General features: G+C 36.1%; 1 protein-coding gene across 1 annotated transcript; it reads left to right on the top strand.

Annotated features, from left to right (window-relative positions):
* The first annotated feature begins 815 nt into the window (after positions 1-815).
* LOC139864016 (uncharacterized) lies at positions 816-4,828 on the top strand. Its single transcript, XM_071852608.1, has 7 exons — positions 816-871; positions 965-1,077; positions 1,246-1,373; positions 1,421-2,047; positions 2,882-3,126; positions 3,271-3,699; positions 4,204-4,828. The coding sequence occupies exons 1-7, from the start codon at positions 816-818 to the stop codon at positions 4,826-4,828; spliced, it is 2,223 nt and encodes a 740-aa protein (XP_071708709.1).
* Positions 4,829-16,346: the final 11,518 nt, after the last annotated feature.

The following is a 16,346-nucleotide window of genomic DNA, read 5'->3' as shown; positions in this document are numbered from 1 at the left end:
GTAGAGATATGTGCCTAGGTGATTGTGCTTAGTGATAGGTGCTAACAAGTTATCAACTAAGCTTCTGTGAGATGATGTGTTTGCAGACAGGTATAGCTGACCAGACCAGAAATAACAATGCCCCTGTGACTCCTGGACCCGGAATATTTAGAGCGCCATCAGTGGAACATAGTCCCAAAAATGATCCAGATGAATATGTTCATCAGCTGGAAAGTCAATTACAGGAAACTCGAGAAAAGGTAAAGGAATTGGAGGCCTACATTAGGCATTCAGCTGTGGTGTCTGAAGCTAATGATCCACCGATACCTCCAGGGTTTACTGGTACTCAGTATACATCTGGCCCATCGGGTAGTGCTTCTCAACCATTCCAGTCTCAACCTCAAGTTATATCTCAAGTGCCATATCAATCTTCCCAATAATACCAGTACCCTCTTCAATATCAGTACGTGACAACGAATCCATTTCAAACTCCTATGTTTCAGCAAGTGGTGAAGGAGAAGAAAAAGTGTACATTCAAGCAGTTTGTGGACTGCAAGCCCTTTGAGTATTCGGGTCATCGCGATCCGATTGTGACAATGAATTGGCTAAGGGAAGTTAAACGGGCATTGAAAGCCTGTCAATGTGAACCAGAATTGCGGGTAACTTATGCCAGCTGTCTGTTAAAGAATCGAGCTATGATTTGGTGGGATACAATTACTGCTCCGTTGTTCGAAGAGCAACTCAATCGGGTCACGTGGGAAAAATTTTCTGCAAAGGTCCAGGAGCAGTACTGCACCGCATTTGATATCAATTGATTGAAGCAAGAGTTCATGCAAATGACGATGACTGAAGAAATGACAGTCGATGAAGTGTTTGAGCAGTTTATGGACAAGTAAAGGTTCGTGCATCAGTGGATACCTGACGAACAGTCCAGAGTGCAACGGTTTGTAGAAATTTTGCGACCTGAGTATCGCATGATTGCAAGACTTGCTACGACTTTGTCACAAGCGCATATGTTGGCAAAGATAACTGAAAGTGATATTAAGGCAGCCAGAAGTGTGAAAACTGAAAGTGTGTCGCAAGTGAAACCAGCGGCAAGTCAGTCTAGCCAGTAATTAAAGAAATCAAGTCGGTTTAAGCCAAAAGGGAAATCTAGCCAGGGTGGAGCAGTGTCAAGCAGTCAGAAGACATGGTGTAGAATGTGTAAGTCTTCGCATAGTGGGTAGTGTACAACCTTGACGAAACATTGTTTGCGTTGTGGTACAGTGGGACATGAGCCTCAAGATTATTCATTTAAGAATAATATGTGTTGGAATTGTCAAAAAGAGGGTCGCAGATCTGCAGAGTGTCCAGCTGCAAGAAAGAGTTATTCCGGGGTGGGGTTCGGGTCAAGGGTACGTGCTATGTCAGCTGGGGATCATCTGCTTCCTTTGTAGGGCAGAAGCGCAAGAATCCTCCACAACCTGAAGCTAGAGCCTTTCAGATGTTAATAGACGCTGCCACTGCTACTGATGATGCAATCACTAGTATGTTCTTAGTAAATTATGTGCCGGCTCGTGTACTATTTAACTGTGGAGAAAATTGCTCGTTTGTGTCAACTACATTTTGTGCTAAGTTAAATGTGCCTGTTAGTGTCATAAATGAACCCTTAAGCGTCGATGTGGGTGACAGTAGGACAGTTCCAGTTACAAAGTTTGTGTCTGGAATTACTATTGACATAGAGGGTAGTCTTTTCCCCGTGACTTGTTTAGTGATGCCTATACCAAGCTTTGATGTAGTGCTAGGCATGAATTGTCTTAGTAACCATAAGGCCAGTATTAAGTGCGATAGGAAAGTTATCTCTTTTTCGGTGGCTGGTGGGAAACGAGTAGTGGCTCGTGGTGGGTTCCGTTGTCCATTATTGTCGATGATGAAAGCTCGGAAATCTTTGTCTAAGGGATGTGATTCTTTCTTAGCTTATGTGATCGATGTAAAGAAAGAAAATAAAGTAGTGTCCGATATTCCTGTGGTGTCTGAATATCCAGAAGTGTTCCCAGATGAATTTCCAGGCTTACCGCCAATCAGGGAAGTTGAATATAAGATCGAGTTAGTGCCAGGGGCTACGCCGGTTGCTAAAGCTCCGTATAGATTAGCTCCTTCAGAAATTCGTGAAATGATGTCTCAAATTCAAGAATTGTTGGACCGCGGGTTCATTCGTCCGAGTTCTTCACCGTGGGGTGCACCAGTGTTATCCGTGAAAAAGAAAGATGGTACGCTCCGAATGTGTATGAATTATCGTGAATTAAATAAAAGAACACTGCAGAATAAGTATCCGCTTTCGAGGATAGATGACTTATTCGATAAGCTTCAAGGAGCTTACTTCTTTTCGAAAATAGATCTACGTTCGGGATATCACCAGGTTCGTGTTGCTGAATCTCACATTCCTAAGACTGCATTTCGTACTCGTTATGGTCATTATGAGTTCTTAGTGATGCCTTTTGGGTTAACCAATGCTCCAGCAATTTTTATGGATCTTATGAATAGAGTGTGTAAACCGTTTTTGGATAAGTTTGTTATCGTGTTCATTGATGACATCTTAATGTACTCCAAAACCGAATCCGAGCATGCTGAGCATTCAAGAAAAGTGTTGGAACTTTTGAAACGTGAATAATTGTATGCAAAGTTTTCAAAGTGTGAGTTCTGGTTACGTGAAGTTCAATTTTTGGGTCATATTATCTGTGCAGATGGTATAAAAGTGGATTCGTCTAAAATTGAAGCTGTGATGAATTGGAATTCACCAAAGAATCCGACAGAAATCAAGAGTTTTCTAGGATTGGCCTGTTACTACCGACGATTTATTAAAGATTTTTCAAAGATTGCAAGTTCTTTGACATAGTTAACTAGAAAGGATGTGTCTTTTCAGTGGGGTAATGAACAGGAAAATCCGTTTCAGACTTTGAAAAGTTTGTTGTGTCAAGCGCCAGTGTTAGCCTTACCCGAGGGATCCGATGACTTCGTTGTGTATTGCGACACGTCTTTATCCGGTTTGGGCTGTGTATTAATGCAAAGAGATCGTGTAATTGCGTATGCGTCTCGACAGTTAAAACTAAGTGAAAAGAATTACCCAGCACATGACCTAGAAATGGCTGCAGTAGTGTTTGCGTTAAAGTTGTGGATGCATTATCTTTATGGTACGCATTGTGTTATCTGCACCAATCATAAAAGTTTATAGTATATCTTTTCACAGAAAGAGATGAATATGCGTCAGAGACGATGGTAAGAACTAATTAAAGATTACGACTGTGAAATCAGATATCATCCTGGCAAGGCAAATGTTGTGGCTGACGCGTTAAGTCGTAAGAAATCCGCTGACAGTGTAAAGTTTATGCGAATTGAGATTGTGTCTAATTTAGTGGATCAATTAAAGAAAACTCAACTCGAAGCATTACAAGATGAACATTTGAAATCTGAGTTAATGGTGAAAAGAAAAGAAGAATTGATGAATGATTCTCGAGGATTAAAGACTTACCGTGAACGAGTTTGGGTACCGTTGCTTAGTGGATTGCGAGATTTAATCTTAAATGAAGCGCATAAATTGAAATTATCTGTGCATCCCGGTAGTACGAAAATGTACCATGATCTAAAAGTGTTATATTGGTGGCCAACTATGAAAGCAGACATCGCGCAATACGTTGGAAAGTGTCATATTTGCGCCCAAGTGAAAGCAGAACACCAGAAACCGTATGGGTCCTTGCGTCAATTAGAGATTTCAGAGTGGAAATGGGAAAATATCACCATGGATTTTGTGACAAAACTACCCAGAACCCAGAAAGGAAATGACATGATTTGGGTAATAGTGGATCGTTTAACCAAAAGTGCGCATTTTCTAGCTACCAGTGAAACAGCTTCATTGACCACATTATCTCAGTTGTACCTAAATGAAATTATATCACGACATGGTATACCGTTGTCTATTGTGTCAGATAGAGATTACCGATTTGTGTCTAGTTTCTGGAATAGTCTACTACAAAATTTGGGTACTCGTGTCAACCTTACTACAGCTTATCATCCTCAGACTGACGGTCAAAGTGAACGAACTATTCAGACTTTAGAGGATATGTTAATTGCTTGTGTGTTAGAGTATGGTGGATCGTGGGATTATCATCTGACATTGATCGAATTTGCTTACAACAATTCCTATCATTCAAGTATTGGAATGCTGCCTTATGAAATGTTGTATGGTAGAAAGTGTCGAACTCCATCGTGTTGGTTAGAGGCAGGTGAGAAACAGTTTGCGGGTCCAGAAATTGTGCAGCTGACTGCGGAAAAAGTGACTATCGCACGTGAAAAGCTGAAAGCTGCTAGAGATCGACAAAAGATGTTTGCAGATCCTCGTCGACGACTAATGACGTTTACCGTGGGTGAACGTGTGTATTTAAAAGTGTCGCCATGGAAGGGTGTAATTCGGTTCGACAAACGAGGAAAATTAGCTCCAAGGTACATTGGTCCTTTTAGAATTCGTCAAGTGCTAAACGATCAAACCGTAGTGTTAGATCTTCCTCCAGAGTTAGCTGGTATTCCTGACACGTTCAACATCTGCTATATTCGTAAGTGTAAAGTGGACGATGAAAATCAAATTCTTTCGCTCCAAGATCTGAAAGTAGATTCAAGTAAGAAATTGGTGGAAGAACCAGTGAGGATCGTCGACAGAAAAGTAACTAATTTACGTAAAAAGCAGATTCCCATGGTGCGTGTGGAATGGAAGCATAGTTTAGGCACCAATCTGACATGGGACACCGAGGAGTTGATGACCTCTAAATACCCTCATCTGTTTAACCGTGGCCAGATTTCAAGGACGAAATCTTTTTAAGGGGGTAGATTTATAACACCCTAGTTATGGGTCTAAATGAAATAGGTATATCGTGGTATTTTATTATTATAATTTAGATATGATATTTAAATTATGAGTAATTTATATGATTTAATTATAAGGAGTGAAATAATAACTTATGAGTTGATAATTTATTATGTGAACTTGTGAATGTGCTTATGACGACGGTCAAGGAAAATATTTGTTTGAGTGATTTGGACCTCGTTAGGACTGCTTAACGAGGTACGTTGTGTTTCAGATCTCGGATAAAATACCTATTAAAATATAAGTGCTAAAATTGTAAGGCGGTTATGTACGCGTGCCTTATTAGCTACAATTCACTTACCTACTACTTGTTGACTAATATTTCTAATTTGTTCTTATTTTCATTTTACTGAATATAGTGACAATAACACACGCATACAAACACATCCATGCTCTCATTCTTAAATTCTAGTCATCTAAATCTCTTGCTATGAATTTTACAATTATGATGCGAATATCTTCTTGAGACTCCATGACTATTACAAGGTTTATTTCTTATGATTTTAATTGATCAAGTTAGGATTTTGTATGTTTTATGAACTTAAAGCTATGTGCTTAAATCTTGTTACATAACGGTTATTTTTACAATTGATTATTAAATATAACTGTGATCTAATTTATTAATCAACCATATGTGAACGAGCTCTATCAATTTGAACTATATTGATTTATATTGAGTTTTATTACTTTGTATATGATTAGGAGTAATGATCAAATCTTATGATTTGATGTGTATATGCTTAAATTGATAGTAGTTATAGCTTGGTTATGCTATATACATGATTCGGGTATGCTTGATTTGTGTAAATATGTAAAAAATGGTGATTTAAATTTTAGGGTTCATGTTGGTATAAATTGGGGATTTTGGTACTTTGACCCTAAATCTTGTGTATAAGTATTAAATCTTAGTGATTTTGAGTAAGGAATATGTGTATATATGTTTCGTGAATATTTTCTGTTAAATGTGAAGCGCAATTCAACACTTGAAAACTATACTAACTTGAGATATTTGTGATGATTCTCAGGTGATAAACGAAAAGGTGAAGACTCAGTGATATAAGACAACTGAGTGCTTGTGCTTCCAGGTGAGTGGGATTATCTTTATGGATATGATTATACAGTGACAATTATAGTGATCCGTGTCATGCTTACAATTAGACTATGTAATGAGTCTGTGACCAGTGCAGTGACTATATGTGACTATGTGCGCACCCAGTGAACGTCGAGGTGTTTTGTGCGACGTGCGTCGAGGTGTTTTGTGCGACGTAAGAGGTCAATGTTATTTACCTTGGTATCGGGCAGTAGTATTGGGTCCAAGCATTACTGATTGGTGTTATAGTGTGAATGACGAGTGCGTCACGTTTGGAAGACTATACCAGTGACTCAGTAATGAGGGCTATCGGTATATTCCAACTTGATCAGCTACGGGTTGCCGGTCCTCTTGTTTATGGCTTTAAGTGATTAGTGACCAGTGCCTTTAAGCTGTGCTTGATGCTTGTAGTGATGTCCACCTAGATATTGTCATTCACTTAGCGTTATGCTAATTCCCCCACCGTGTTTTGCTCTGCAGATATAGATTAACAGCTTTTGGTGGGTTTTGCAAGGCAAGTGAAGATGTTTGACACAGTGTATAACTCTGATGTTTTGTAATAAACAATATGGTTAAATAGTTTGTATTAATTAAGTAACACCGGTGATTTTGTGTAATACGACTTTATATGTGACTAATATATGTATGTAACTTCCGCTGTGTATTATTATAAGAAAAAAAATCTGAGTGTTAAAACTTGGTATCAGAGCATAGGTTTGGCAGTATGTGCACTGTGTACGTGACTTACTACCAAACTTATGAATGTGTCGTGTCAAACATCCGAGTGGGGAATAAGTGAATGTAGAGATATGTGACTAGGTGATTGTGCTTAGTGATAGGTGCTAACAGGTTATCAGCTAAGCTTTTGTGAGATGATGTGTTTGCAGATAGGTATGGCTGACCAGACCAGAAATAACAATGCCCCTGTGACTCCCGAACCCGAAATATTTAGAGCGTCATCAGTGGAACATAGTCCCGAAAGTGATCCAGATGAATATGTTCATCAGCTGGAAAGTCAATTACAGGAAACTCAAGAAAAGGTAAAGGAATTAGAGGCCCACATTAGGCATTCAGCTGTGGTGTCTGAAGCTAATGATCCACCGATACCTTCAGGGTTTACTGGTACTCAGTATACATCTGGCACATCGGGTAGTGCTTCTCAACCATTCCAGTCTCAACCTCAAGTTATATCTCAAGTGCCATATCAATCTTCCCAACAATATCAGTACCCTCTTCAATATCAGTACGCGACAACGAATCCATTTCAAGCTCCTATGTTTCAGCAAGTGGTGAAGGAGAAGAAAAAGTGTACATTCAAGCAGTTTATGGACTGCAAGCCCTCTGAGCATTCGGGTCATCGCGATCCGATTGTGACAATGAATTGGCTATTTTTGAAGGCAATGGCACCGGCGACTCGTCAGAATTTGAACATGAGCGAGGAAGACTTCCGTGTTTTCCTTGCAGTAAACATAGTCGCAGTACAGGCTACGATGCAAAATAACAATAACTATGGATCTAGCAGTGGAACTAATTCCACAAGAAATCGTGTAGGATGCTCCTACAAAGAATTCACTGCCTGCAAACCTTTGGAATTTGATGAAACTGAAGGACCAATTGGATTGAAACAGTGGACCGAGAAAGTCGAATCGGTGTTTGCCATAAGTAAGTGTACTGAAGAGGATAAAGTTAAGTACGCTACGCATACCTTCACATGTACTGCGTTAACGTGGTGGAACACCTATCTTGAACAAGTAGGACAAAATGCTGCTTACGCACTACCGTGGTCTGCATTCAAGCAATTGATGAACGAGAAGTACCGTTCTAGAAACGAAGTCAATAAGCTCAAGGTAGAGCTTAGAGAGTTACGAACACAAGGGTTCGACATTACCACATATGAACGACGATTCACAGAGTTGTGCTTATTATGTCCAGGAACGTTCGAAGATGAAGAAGAGAAGATCGACGCGTTTATAAAAGGGTTACCAGTAAGGATTCAAGAAGATGTGATTTCACACGAGCCCGCTTCCATACAAAAGGCAAGTCGAATGGCTCATAAACTCATAAATCAGATTGAGGGAAGAATTAAAGAGCAGGCGACAGAAGAAGTTAACACGAAACAACTCAAGAGAAAGTGGGAAGAAACCAGTGACAATGGTCACCAATACAACAACAACAACAATTACAACCACAACCGCAGCAACAATCGCAACAATAACCGCAATCCCAACAATAACTACAACAAACGTCCCAACAACAACAACTACAACAACCGTTCCAACAACAATTGTGACGACCCGGAAATTTTCGACCAAATTTAAACTTAATCTTTATATGTTCCTGACACGATAAGCAAAGTATGATAGGTTAAGTAACAAAAATTTTGAACTGTTCATGAATTCAATATGACCTTCGACTTTTCTCGACGATTCACGAACAACTAATTGTAATTAAATGTGTGTGTGTGTGTATTTATATATATATATATATATATATATATATATATATATATATATATATATATATATATATATATATATATATATATATATATATATATATATATATATATATATATATATATATATATATATATATATATGCATATATAACAACTTGAAATACATTACCAAACTGTTATATGATGTAGTTGATATGTAAAATAACTTACGATATAATTAAACTTATCATAAAACGTATATATATAATATGATGAATGTATAAGTGTAAAATTTTAACAAAAACTAATATGAGGATTTAAGTGTATACATGAGAGTATACATGCATTAACCCATGTTTGCCCACCAATTTACAAAACCCAATAACATCATCATATGGTTAAATTGTGGACTCTCAATTAAACGTAAAATGACAGTTGATAGATAAAGTAAAACCTTTTATCCTTAATAATAATAATGATAGTACGTATATGGGATGGCACTTAATATTATTAGGAGAAATTATTAGACAGTTTATGACTTAACCAATGATTATATTATTTTAAATTTCTATCAAAAATAATGATATCAAATAAGTGTCAACATAAAATCCAAACAAACATTTGCTATACTGTGATTAATTAAATTCAAATTGATAATTGAGATGGCTTTATATTGTGTGATTGTTTGTTTAGTAATATCATAGTATTATATTTACATTCATATCTTTCTGCTATCTATTATATAGATACATATATGCATATATTAGACATATACACATGTACAAAATCAAACCAAACCCACTAACCATCTATCAATTACTTTATCTCTATCTCATTTTCCCACAAGTAATCTAAAACACTTACATTACAAGAATCCTTTCCGTTCCATATTCAAATCACAAAAATCACTTTATGTTGAATATTTCAATCATAAAGGAAAGAAACCAATACCTACACAATCATTCATTCTCTTTATATAATATATACATTTACATATACATCACACAAACACTTACATAAACTTCCATGACCATCATCAAACTTAATCACTTCTCTCTTTCAATTCACCCTCACCATATTGAACCAACATAAACCACCACACCTCCAAAACCACCACCATAAGCAGCTACAATGTTCCTTTCTGTCTAATCCTCACACAAAGACCATCATGTTACCACTCCATGTTGCTGCTGCTGTATGCCATCGACACCCACCTACTCTTGTTACTACTTTATGTTAAATAACACCACCACGAGTGAACCATTACTGCAACCTACTGATGCAACTCATATTTTTGTCGATGTATCTGTTCAAGGACAGCCGTCCAAAGCAGCTAAAGGCTGCTGTTTTGTTGCTACTGCTTGGTCTTTCTGTTTCTATTCCATACGAAAACAACTGTCACCATTAAACCACCCATCACCAACCTGCTACTCACTAGTTGCAGCTACTATTTTGTTATCAAGCCATAACCCATAAACTCAAGAATCAACCTTAAATACATCGTCCTCTACCTACTGACAACTGTCCTGCTCAATACCATAACCTCATGAACAAATCCACTTACTGCTACACTTTTTCCTCAAACTATACCAAAACCAAACCAAACCCAACCTATTTGAATGCTTGCTACCTGCTGCTGCCACCATCAGATATATCTCTATTTAACCTGCAACATAAACAAAAATATTCCAACTATTGCGGTACGTTTCTATTTTCTAATTGTGACAAAACATTAAAACACCCCTAATCATCAACATCTATATCTATTATTAACAAGAACAATCAAGAACTAAATTACAATAACCACCTCCAATTCATAACAAAATATTACGGCTTATTTTTTTTTTTTTTGAAATTGATCGAATGAGAAGGAATCAAGACCTTTGGTGTTAATACACTAAATCCAAACTCACCAGGAATATCATTTATTATCGTTCACATTTGATCCATATCTAAGAAAAAAAATAAATAAATAAATAAACATAAGAATATATATACATATACAGAATATATATATATATATATATATATATATATATATATATATATATATATATATATATATATATATATATATAAGTATATATAGTTAGATGAAGAATTAAGTAGATATAATGAATCAATTACCTATATCACAAATTGATGAATCAATTAATGAATTAATTGATAAAGGATGATGATCGACGATGATGAAGGAGACTAATGATGATATTGAACGAGAGTGATTACGAATCGAGGACCTGCTAGTCATCGATGATTGCTGTTGATGAATCTATTAATGATAAATACGACGATTGATCGATTGATTCGATGATGAGATTCTTCTCTGGGTTTTGCTCTGTTAACCCAATCTAAATTTGGGGAAACCCTAATAAAAACGCGTGTTTTTATATATATTAGGTATTAATATTATTATTATTATTATTATTATTATTATTATTATTATTATTATTATTATTATTATTATTATTATTATTATTATTATTATTATTATTATTATTATCATTATTATTATTATTATTATTATTATTATTATTATTATTATTATTATTATTATTATTATTATTATTATTATTATTATAGATATTATTATTATCATTATTATTATGAAGATCATTAGTAGTAAGATTATTAATATTCTAGTTATTAAAATTTTAATTATTATTAAAAATTAACATTTTTATTAAAACTATCATTTTATTTATAATTATTAGTATTATTATTATTATTATTATTATTATCATTAACATGATTTTAATTATTATTATTAACATTATTTTACCAAATAAATATTAAATACATAAAAACATAATTGATACATAATTATATTAGTATTACATAAAATCTTGGAATAAACATATTAACATTAATTATAAAAATATTACATATAACAAATTATCAATTACTTATATACATATATTAATATAACTAAATATATAGATATTAACCATTTTAAATATATATACAAAATAAATATATATAAAATATAATTTAAGATACAAAAATAAGTATATGTTTTTAAATGGAATTTAATAAAAATTCTATATAACTACAAATATATAAGTAATATATTAATAAATGAAATTATGTGATTTCCATTATATGTGTTAATATATATATACATGATATAGGTTCGTGAATCCGAGGCCAACCCTATACTTGTTCAATGACGTCATATGTATTTTTACTACAAAATACAGTATGGTGAGTTCATTTGATTCTCTTTTACTCTTTACATTTTTGGGACTGAGAATACATGCACTACTTTTACAACTGCTTTAATAAAAGCTTTTGAAATACATTTTTGAACTGCGAATAAATGAAATGCTTTTATAAATGTTTGACGAGATAGACACAAGCAAAACATTCCTCGAATGAATTATGTGGACGTGATAATTGCCACCATCGAATTATGTGGACGTGATAATTGCCAAAATTGATATGAATATTTTCCCATTGATTATTATTGCTTGGTAACCTAAGAATTAGAATCGGGTATGGCCCTAATTCACGCGAATCCTTAAGGTAGCTACCGGGTTTAACACCCCCACCCAGAATGTTCACTAGACGGAAGGGCTAGTGGCGTGGTGTTTAGTACTTCGAAGTTTATATGAGTATTATACAGACGAGATGTTCTGTTTTGGGGATATTATTATGCGCATTATATGTTAAGGTCGGTTACCAAGCCAAGCTATGAAAGCATTGAAAAGTGAATGTTATGTATCGAGAGAATGATTTTATACACTGGTTATGTGTATGTTATTTTTGTGCACAAGATATGTGTACGGTTACTAAGATTTATGAAAGATGATTTCGTACACGAGAAAGGTGTACTGTATTTAAAAGATATCGCATGTACATTACAAGTGGGTATTCTGGCCCATTTGTACCATGCAGGATTTAAATCTTGTGGTCTATCAAAATGATGAATTTTATTGTTTTATGATAAACCTATGAACTCACAAACCTTTTGGTTGACACTTGAAAGCATGTTTATTCTCAGGTATGAAAAAAATCTTCCGCTGTGAATTTGCTCATATTAGAGATATTAATTGCAGTCATTCATGACATATTTCAAAAGACGCTGTATTCGAGTCATCGAGTTCATCAAGATTATTATTAAGTCAATTATAGTTTGAGGTATTATGAAATAGTATGCTTGTCATCAACTTTCGATGTAAAGAAAGTTTGTCTTTTAAAAACAAATGCAATGTTTGTAAAATGTATCATATAGAGGTCAATTACCTCGCGATGTAATCAACTATTGTGAATCGTTTATATTGTATATGAACGGGGCACTTCAGTTGGTATCAGAGCGGTGGTCTTAGCGAACCAGGTCTTGCATTAGTGTGTATAACTGATAGTTGTTAGGATGCATTAGTGAGTCTGGACTTCGACCGTGTCTGCATGTGAAAAGTTTTGTTTATCATTTTTGTCGAAAATCATCTGTTTATCATCCTTAGAAAATTATCTGCTCATTATTCTTAGTCTAGATACGTTTTACTGCATTGACTGCATGAATAGTGTATAGACAAAATTCATATCTTAGCGTATCTGACAATTCATATCTTAGTGTATCTGTTACTGTAGACCTTGCCTGATATCTCTCGTAAATTTTTATGTAATTTAAGGGACCCTGGTACTATATATATTTATGCATATTATGCATTGAGAATACATCTAACTATCAATTACTATTACTAAACTCTTCATATCAAAAATATTTTCTGTGATCACGTAAGATGGCCTCTACGAATCGACCACGTTCCTCTGACTCTAAAGACAGCGTGACAGGAGCACACCAACCAATCAACTACCGTGATTACTGGATAAAATAGGGGTGGGTTCGCGACATACTCACCTTATGGAGAAGGGAAGAAGGTACTCCATATCATGAACCGAATCTACCACCTAACCTTGGAGTACTCGACCCGCTCACCGGCGAACCTGTTCGCAACACCGTTTATACCCTTTTTGCAAGAATTTTTCGTCTTGAGGCTACCATTAACGGAACTACAGAAGATATCCGACCTCTACCTCACACTGATAACCAACCAGGGTTAGTAGAAGAAGTTAAAGAACTCCGAGCTCGAGTGTTAACTTTAGAGAGCACGGTACACAATTTGCAAGCACCAGCAGTATCACCAACACCAGTAATATCACCAGCCTCAGCACTAGTACCACCAACAACAACATCCGCATCACCAGCTTCAACATCTCATTCTGTACCTCGAGTATAATCATCATTCTACATGACGTTCTACATCATTTATCTTCGTTCGACATAGCAATTATGTAATCTCTAATGTTTTAGAGATTATATATTCTTGTTTTAACAGTAAATCAAATGAGTTTAATATCATATTGACTCATTAAATCCATGATTACATCTGAAGAGAATATATATGTAAGTATATTTTCATAAAGATTGTAATTAAAAATTCTTTTGTACAAACGATTAATGGTGAAGGGTAAGTAATGATCAATCCTTAATTAGCGATGTTACTTAATTACGGATTGAGTGCAATAAGATTATAATGAAGGATGGAATGTTTGATGATTATTTTGGGCCCCGATGATCGTCTTTCACTTTAACTATCAAGTGATCAACCACCCCGACCCGGTCTTGATTGTTAATTAGCTTAATTCACCTTTACGCAGTGTAAAAATCCCTTGGGCAAGATCACAAGTAGAAATTGCAAAGGCTTAGGCAAAATGGCAGCGAATCAACAACCCATAAATGAGAGGCCAAGCTCCCTATTTATAGGATTCGAAAAATCCGCGGTCTGCGAGTTACTTAACTATCCGCGGAAACTCAGCGAATTAAACCGCGGTCTTGCATTAATGCGAAAACATAACCGCTGCACTTATTTTCAGCGAATGTTGCATAGCTTTGCCTTTGGCCTTTAGCCAATAAAATATACATATACAATGCTATGTATATGATCAAGTCCCCCCATTTTATTATGATACATTTTCGCGAAGCAAATGCATCATGATAAACTCTAAAAATAAAGAAGTGCTCCGTAAAATATTTCGCAACCAATATTTTATATTTTTTACCGCCCATTTATTACCGTTGTTTTTATTAAGCTCAACGCGTAATTACAACGGTAACTTTCGCCAATCTGTCTAATCAGCACGCTGTAACGGTTAGAAAATTACCGTTTACACGTTGCAGTAATTTCAACCATTTAAATGCAATGATTATCCTTTTAACTTGCTCGCCCTAATCCTTATTATAAATAGCTGGTTATTCCGCATAAAAACTTTACACCTTTCTCTCCCAAATTCGCATTCAATCGTATTCTGCCAATCACAATCGTACTTTGCAATTAGCCAATTGAACCTTCAATTTCATCAATTCAACCTCCGATTTAGCTTTTCTTACCATCAATGGCTTCCTCTTCATCTATGCACACTCCAGGAGGCTATGTTTCCTATATGACGGAAACAAAACTTCAAACCCTATAAGAATGGTATCCGCCACTTGCTCAATTTGTTCCTACCGCGCCTGCGGTAGAACAGCGAGCCGATACTCCCCCTAAAGGAATGATTTCTGTTTACGAGGCTGCCATTTCTCAAGGCAACCTTCGATTTCCACTTACCCCCTTTTTCCGCAGTGTTTGCGAATACTATAATATCGCTATGGCACAGTTGCATCCTAACGCGATTAACAAAATTGTGCTGTTCGAGATGTACTGCAATGCCACTGGCCAACCACTACTGCTGAATGTTTTTCGTATGTGAAATAGCCTAGTGCTATACGATTTTGGGTGGTTTTCTTTTCGCAGTAAACTTGGCATAACGACTTCACCCAAGGACTCAATAGGCAATTGGCGCAGTTCGTTTTTTACATCAACGACACCGCGTATGTGGACAGCAACATACCAAAAACGTGTTGTACAGAGCTTAATCCTGACCTTAATGAGAGGCCTGTACTCAATGATCTTGAGAATGACACTCTCAAGACACTAAAAAACGCAGGCATATTTCTACGAACTTATTCGAATGTACCATTGTACATTGGCAGAGTGTCAATTCAATGGCCATGGAGCGACCATGATGCGCTTTTGGTTGACCAATCAAAAAATGGTATGTCGCTGAAATTTATCGCAGTATATTAACGTAATACACTTACATTTTTCGCAATATTTTCGCTTTGCATAATACTATGCGCTTTTATTTTTGCAGCGGTTGCACTTGACCTTATCATGAGGTCCGCTGATATAAGCAGGATTAGCCCTGCCCGTCGCCTAAAGAATGGCGACGGCGACATTATTCTTATTGATGAACCGATCATCAATACATGTTATATTGCGAGAGGCGAGGACCGCGGCAAGCGTAAGGTTGCAGAAACTACCCCCACTCCACGCAAGAAACGTCTACGCTCTCATTTTGAACAAGAAGCAAGTAAGCAAATGCTATTTCACAGTATTTATTTGATTACACATGGTTTGTTTTAGCATAAACTTGCAATATTTGCTTATCTGTTTATAGCTATTCTTCCAGAGTCATCCACTGAAGCTACACCGCTTTACAACATTAGAGGGAGAATCCCTACAAATGTTCTTAATGAACCCGGGAATGAAGATTTATCTCTTCCATCTGACGCAGAATCGTCCAACCAGGAAGAGGAAGGAGAAGACGATGCGGAAGAAACTGCCGCAGCAAATCGGGCCTTTAGACTATACCAAAGGCTTTATAAATTTGTTCCTAAAGAAACAAGGGAGCAATATCGCAAATTGTCTTATCCCGAGGCTGCCAGACAACGACTACATAATTGCTACAATGCAATTTATCTGACAGTCGACAGCATGGAGCGCTTCACTGAGATGTCAGACTAGTATGATAAAGCAGTGAAAGCTGCCAATGCACAAGAGAGAAGGGTGTGAAAGGCTGAGACGTGCCTTGAAAAGGTGATGGAAGAGAACGCCAAACTTAAA

Source organism: Rutidosis leptorrhynchoides, chromosome 8 (assembly GCF_046630445.1).
Source record: "Rutidosis leptorrhynchoides isolate AG116_Rl617_1_P2 chromosome 8, CSIRO_AGI_Rlap_v1, whole genome shotgun sequence".
Classification (NCBI taxonomy): domain Eukaryota; kingdom Viridiplantae; phylum Streptophyta; class Magnoliopsida; order Asterales; family Asteraceae; genus Rutidosis; species Rutidosis leptorrhynchoides.
This window is presented reverse-complemented; position numbering and strand designations above follow the sequence as displayed.

Coding starts and splice junctions, on each gene's coding strand:
- LOC139864016 (XM_071852608.1), top strand. CDS start 816: ATGACGATGACTGAAGAAATGACAGTCGATGAAGTGTTTGAGCAGTTT. Junction 1,078..1,245: donor GCAAGTGAAACCAGCGGCAA/GTCAGTCTAGCC, acceptor GTTGTGGTACAG/TGGGACATGAGCCTCAAGAT. Junction 3,700..4,203: donor AAAGCAGAACACCAGAAACC/GTATGGGTCCTT, acceptor GTTGTATGGTAG/AAAGTGTCGAACTCCATCGT.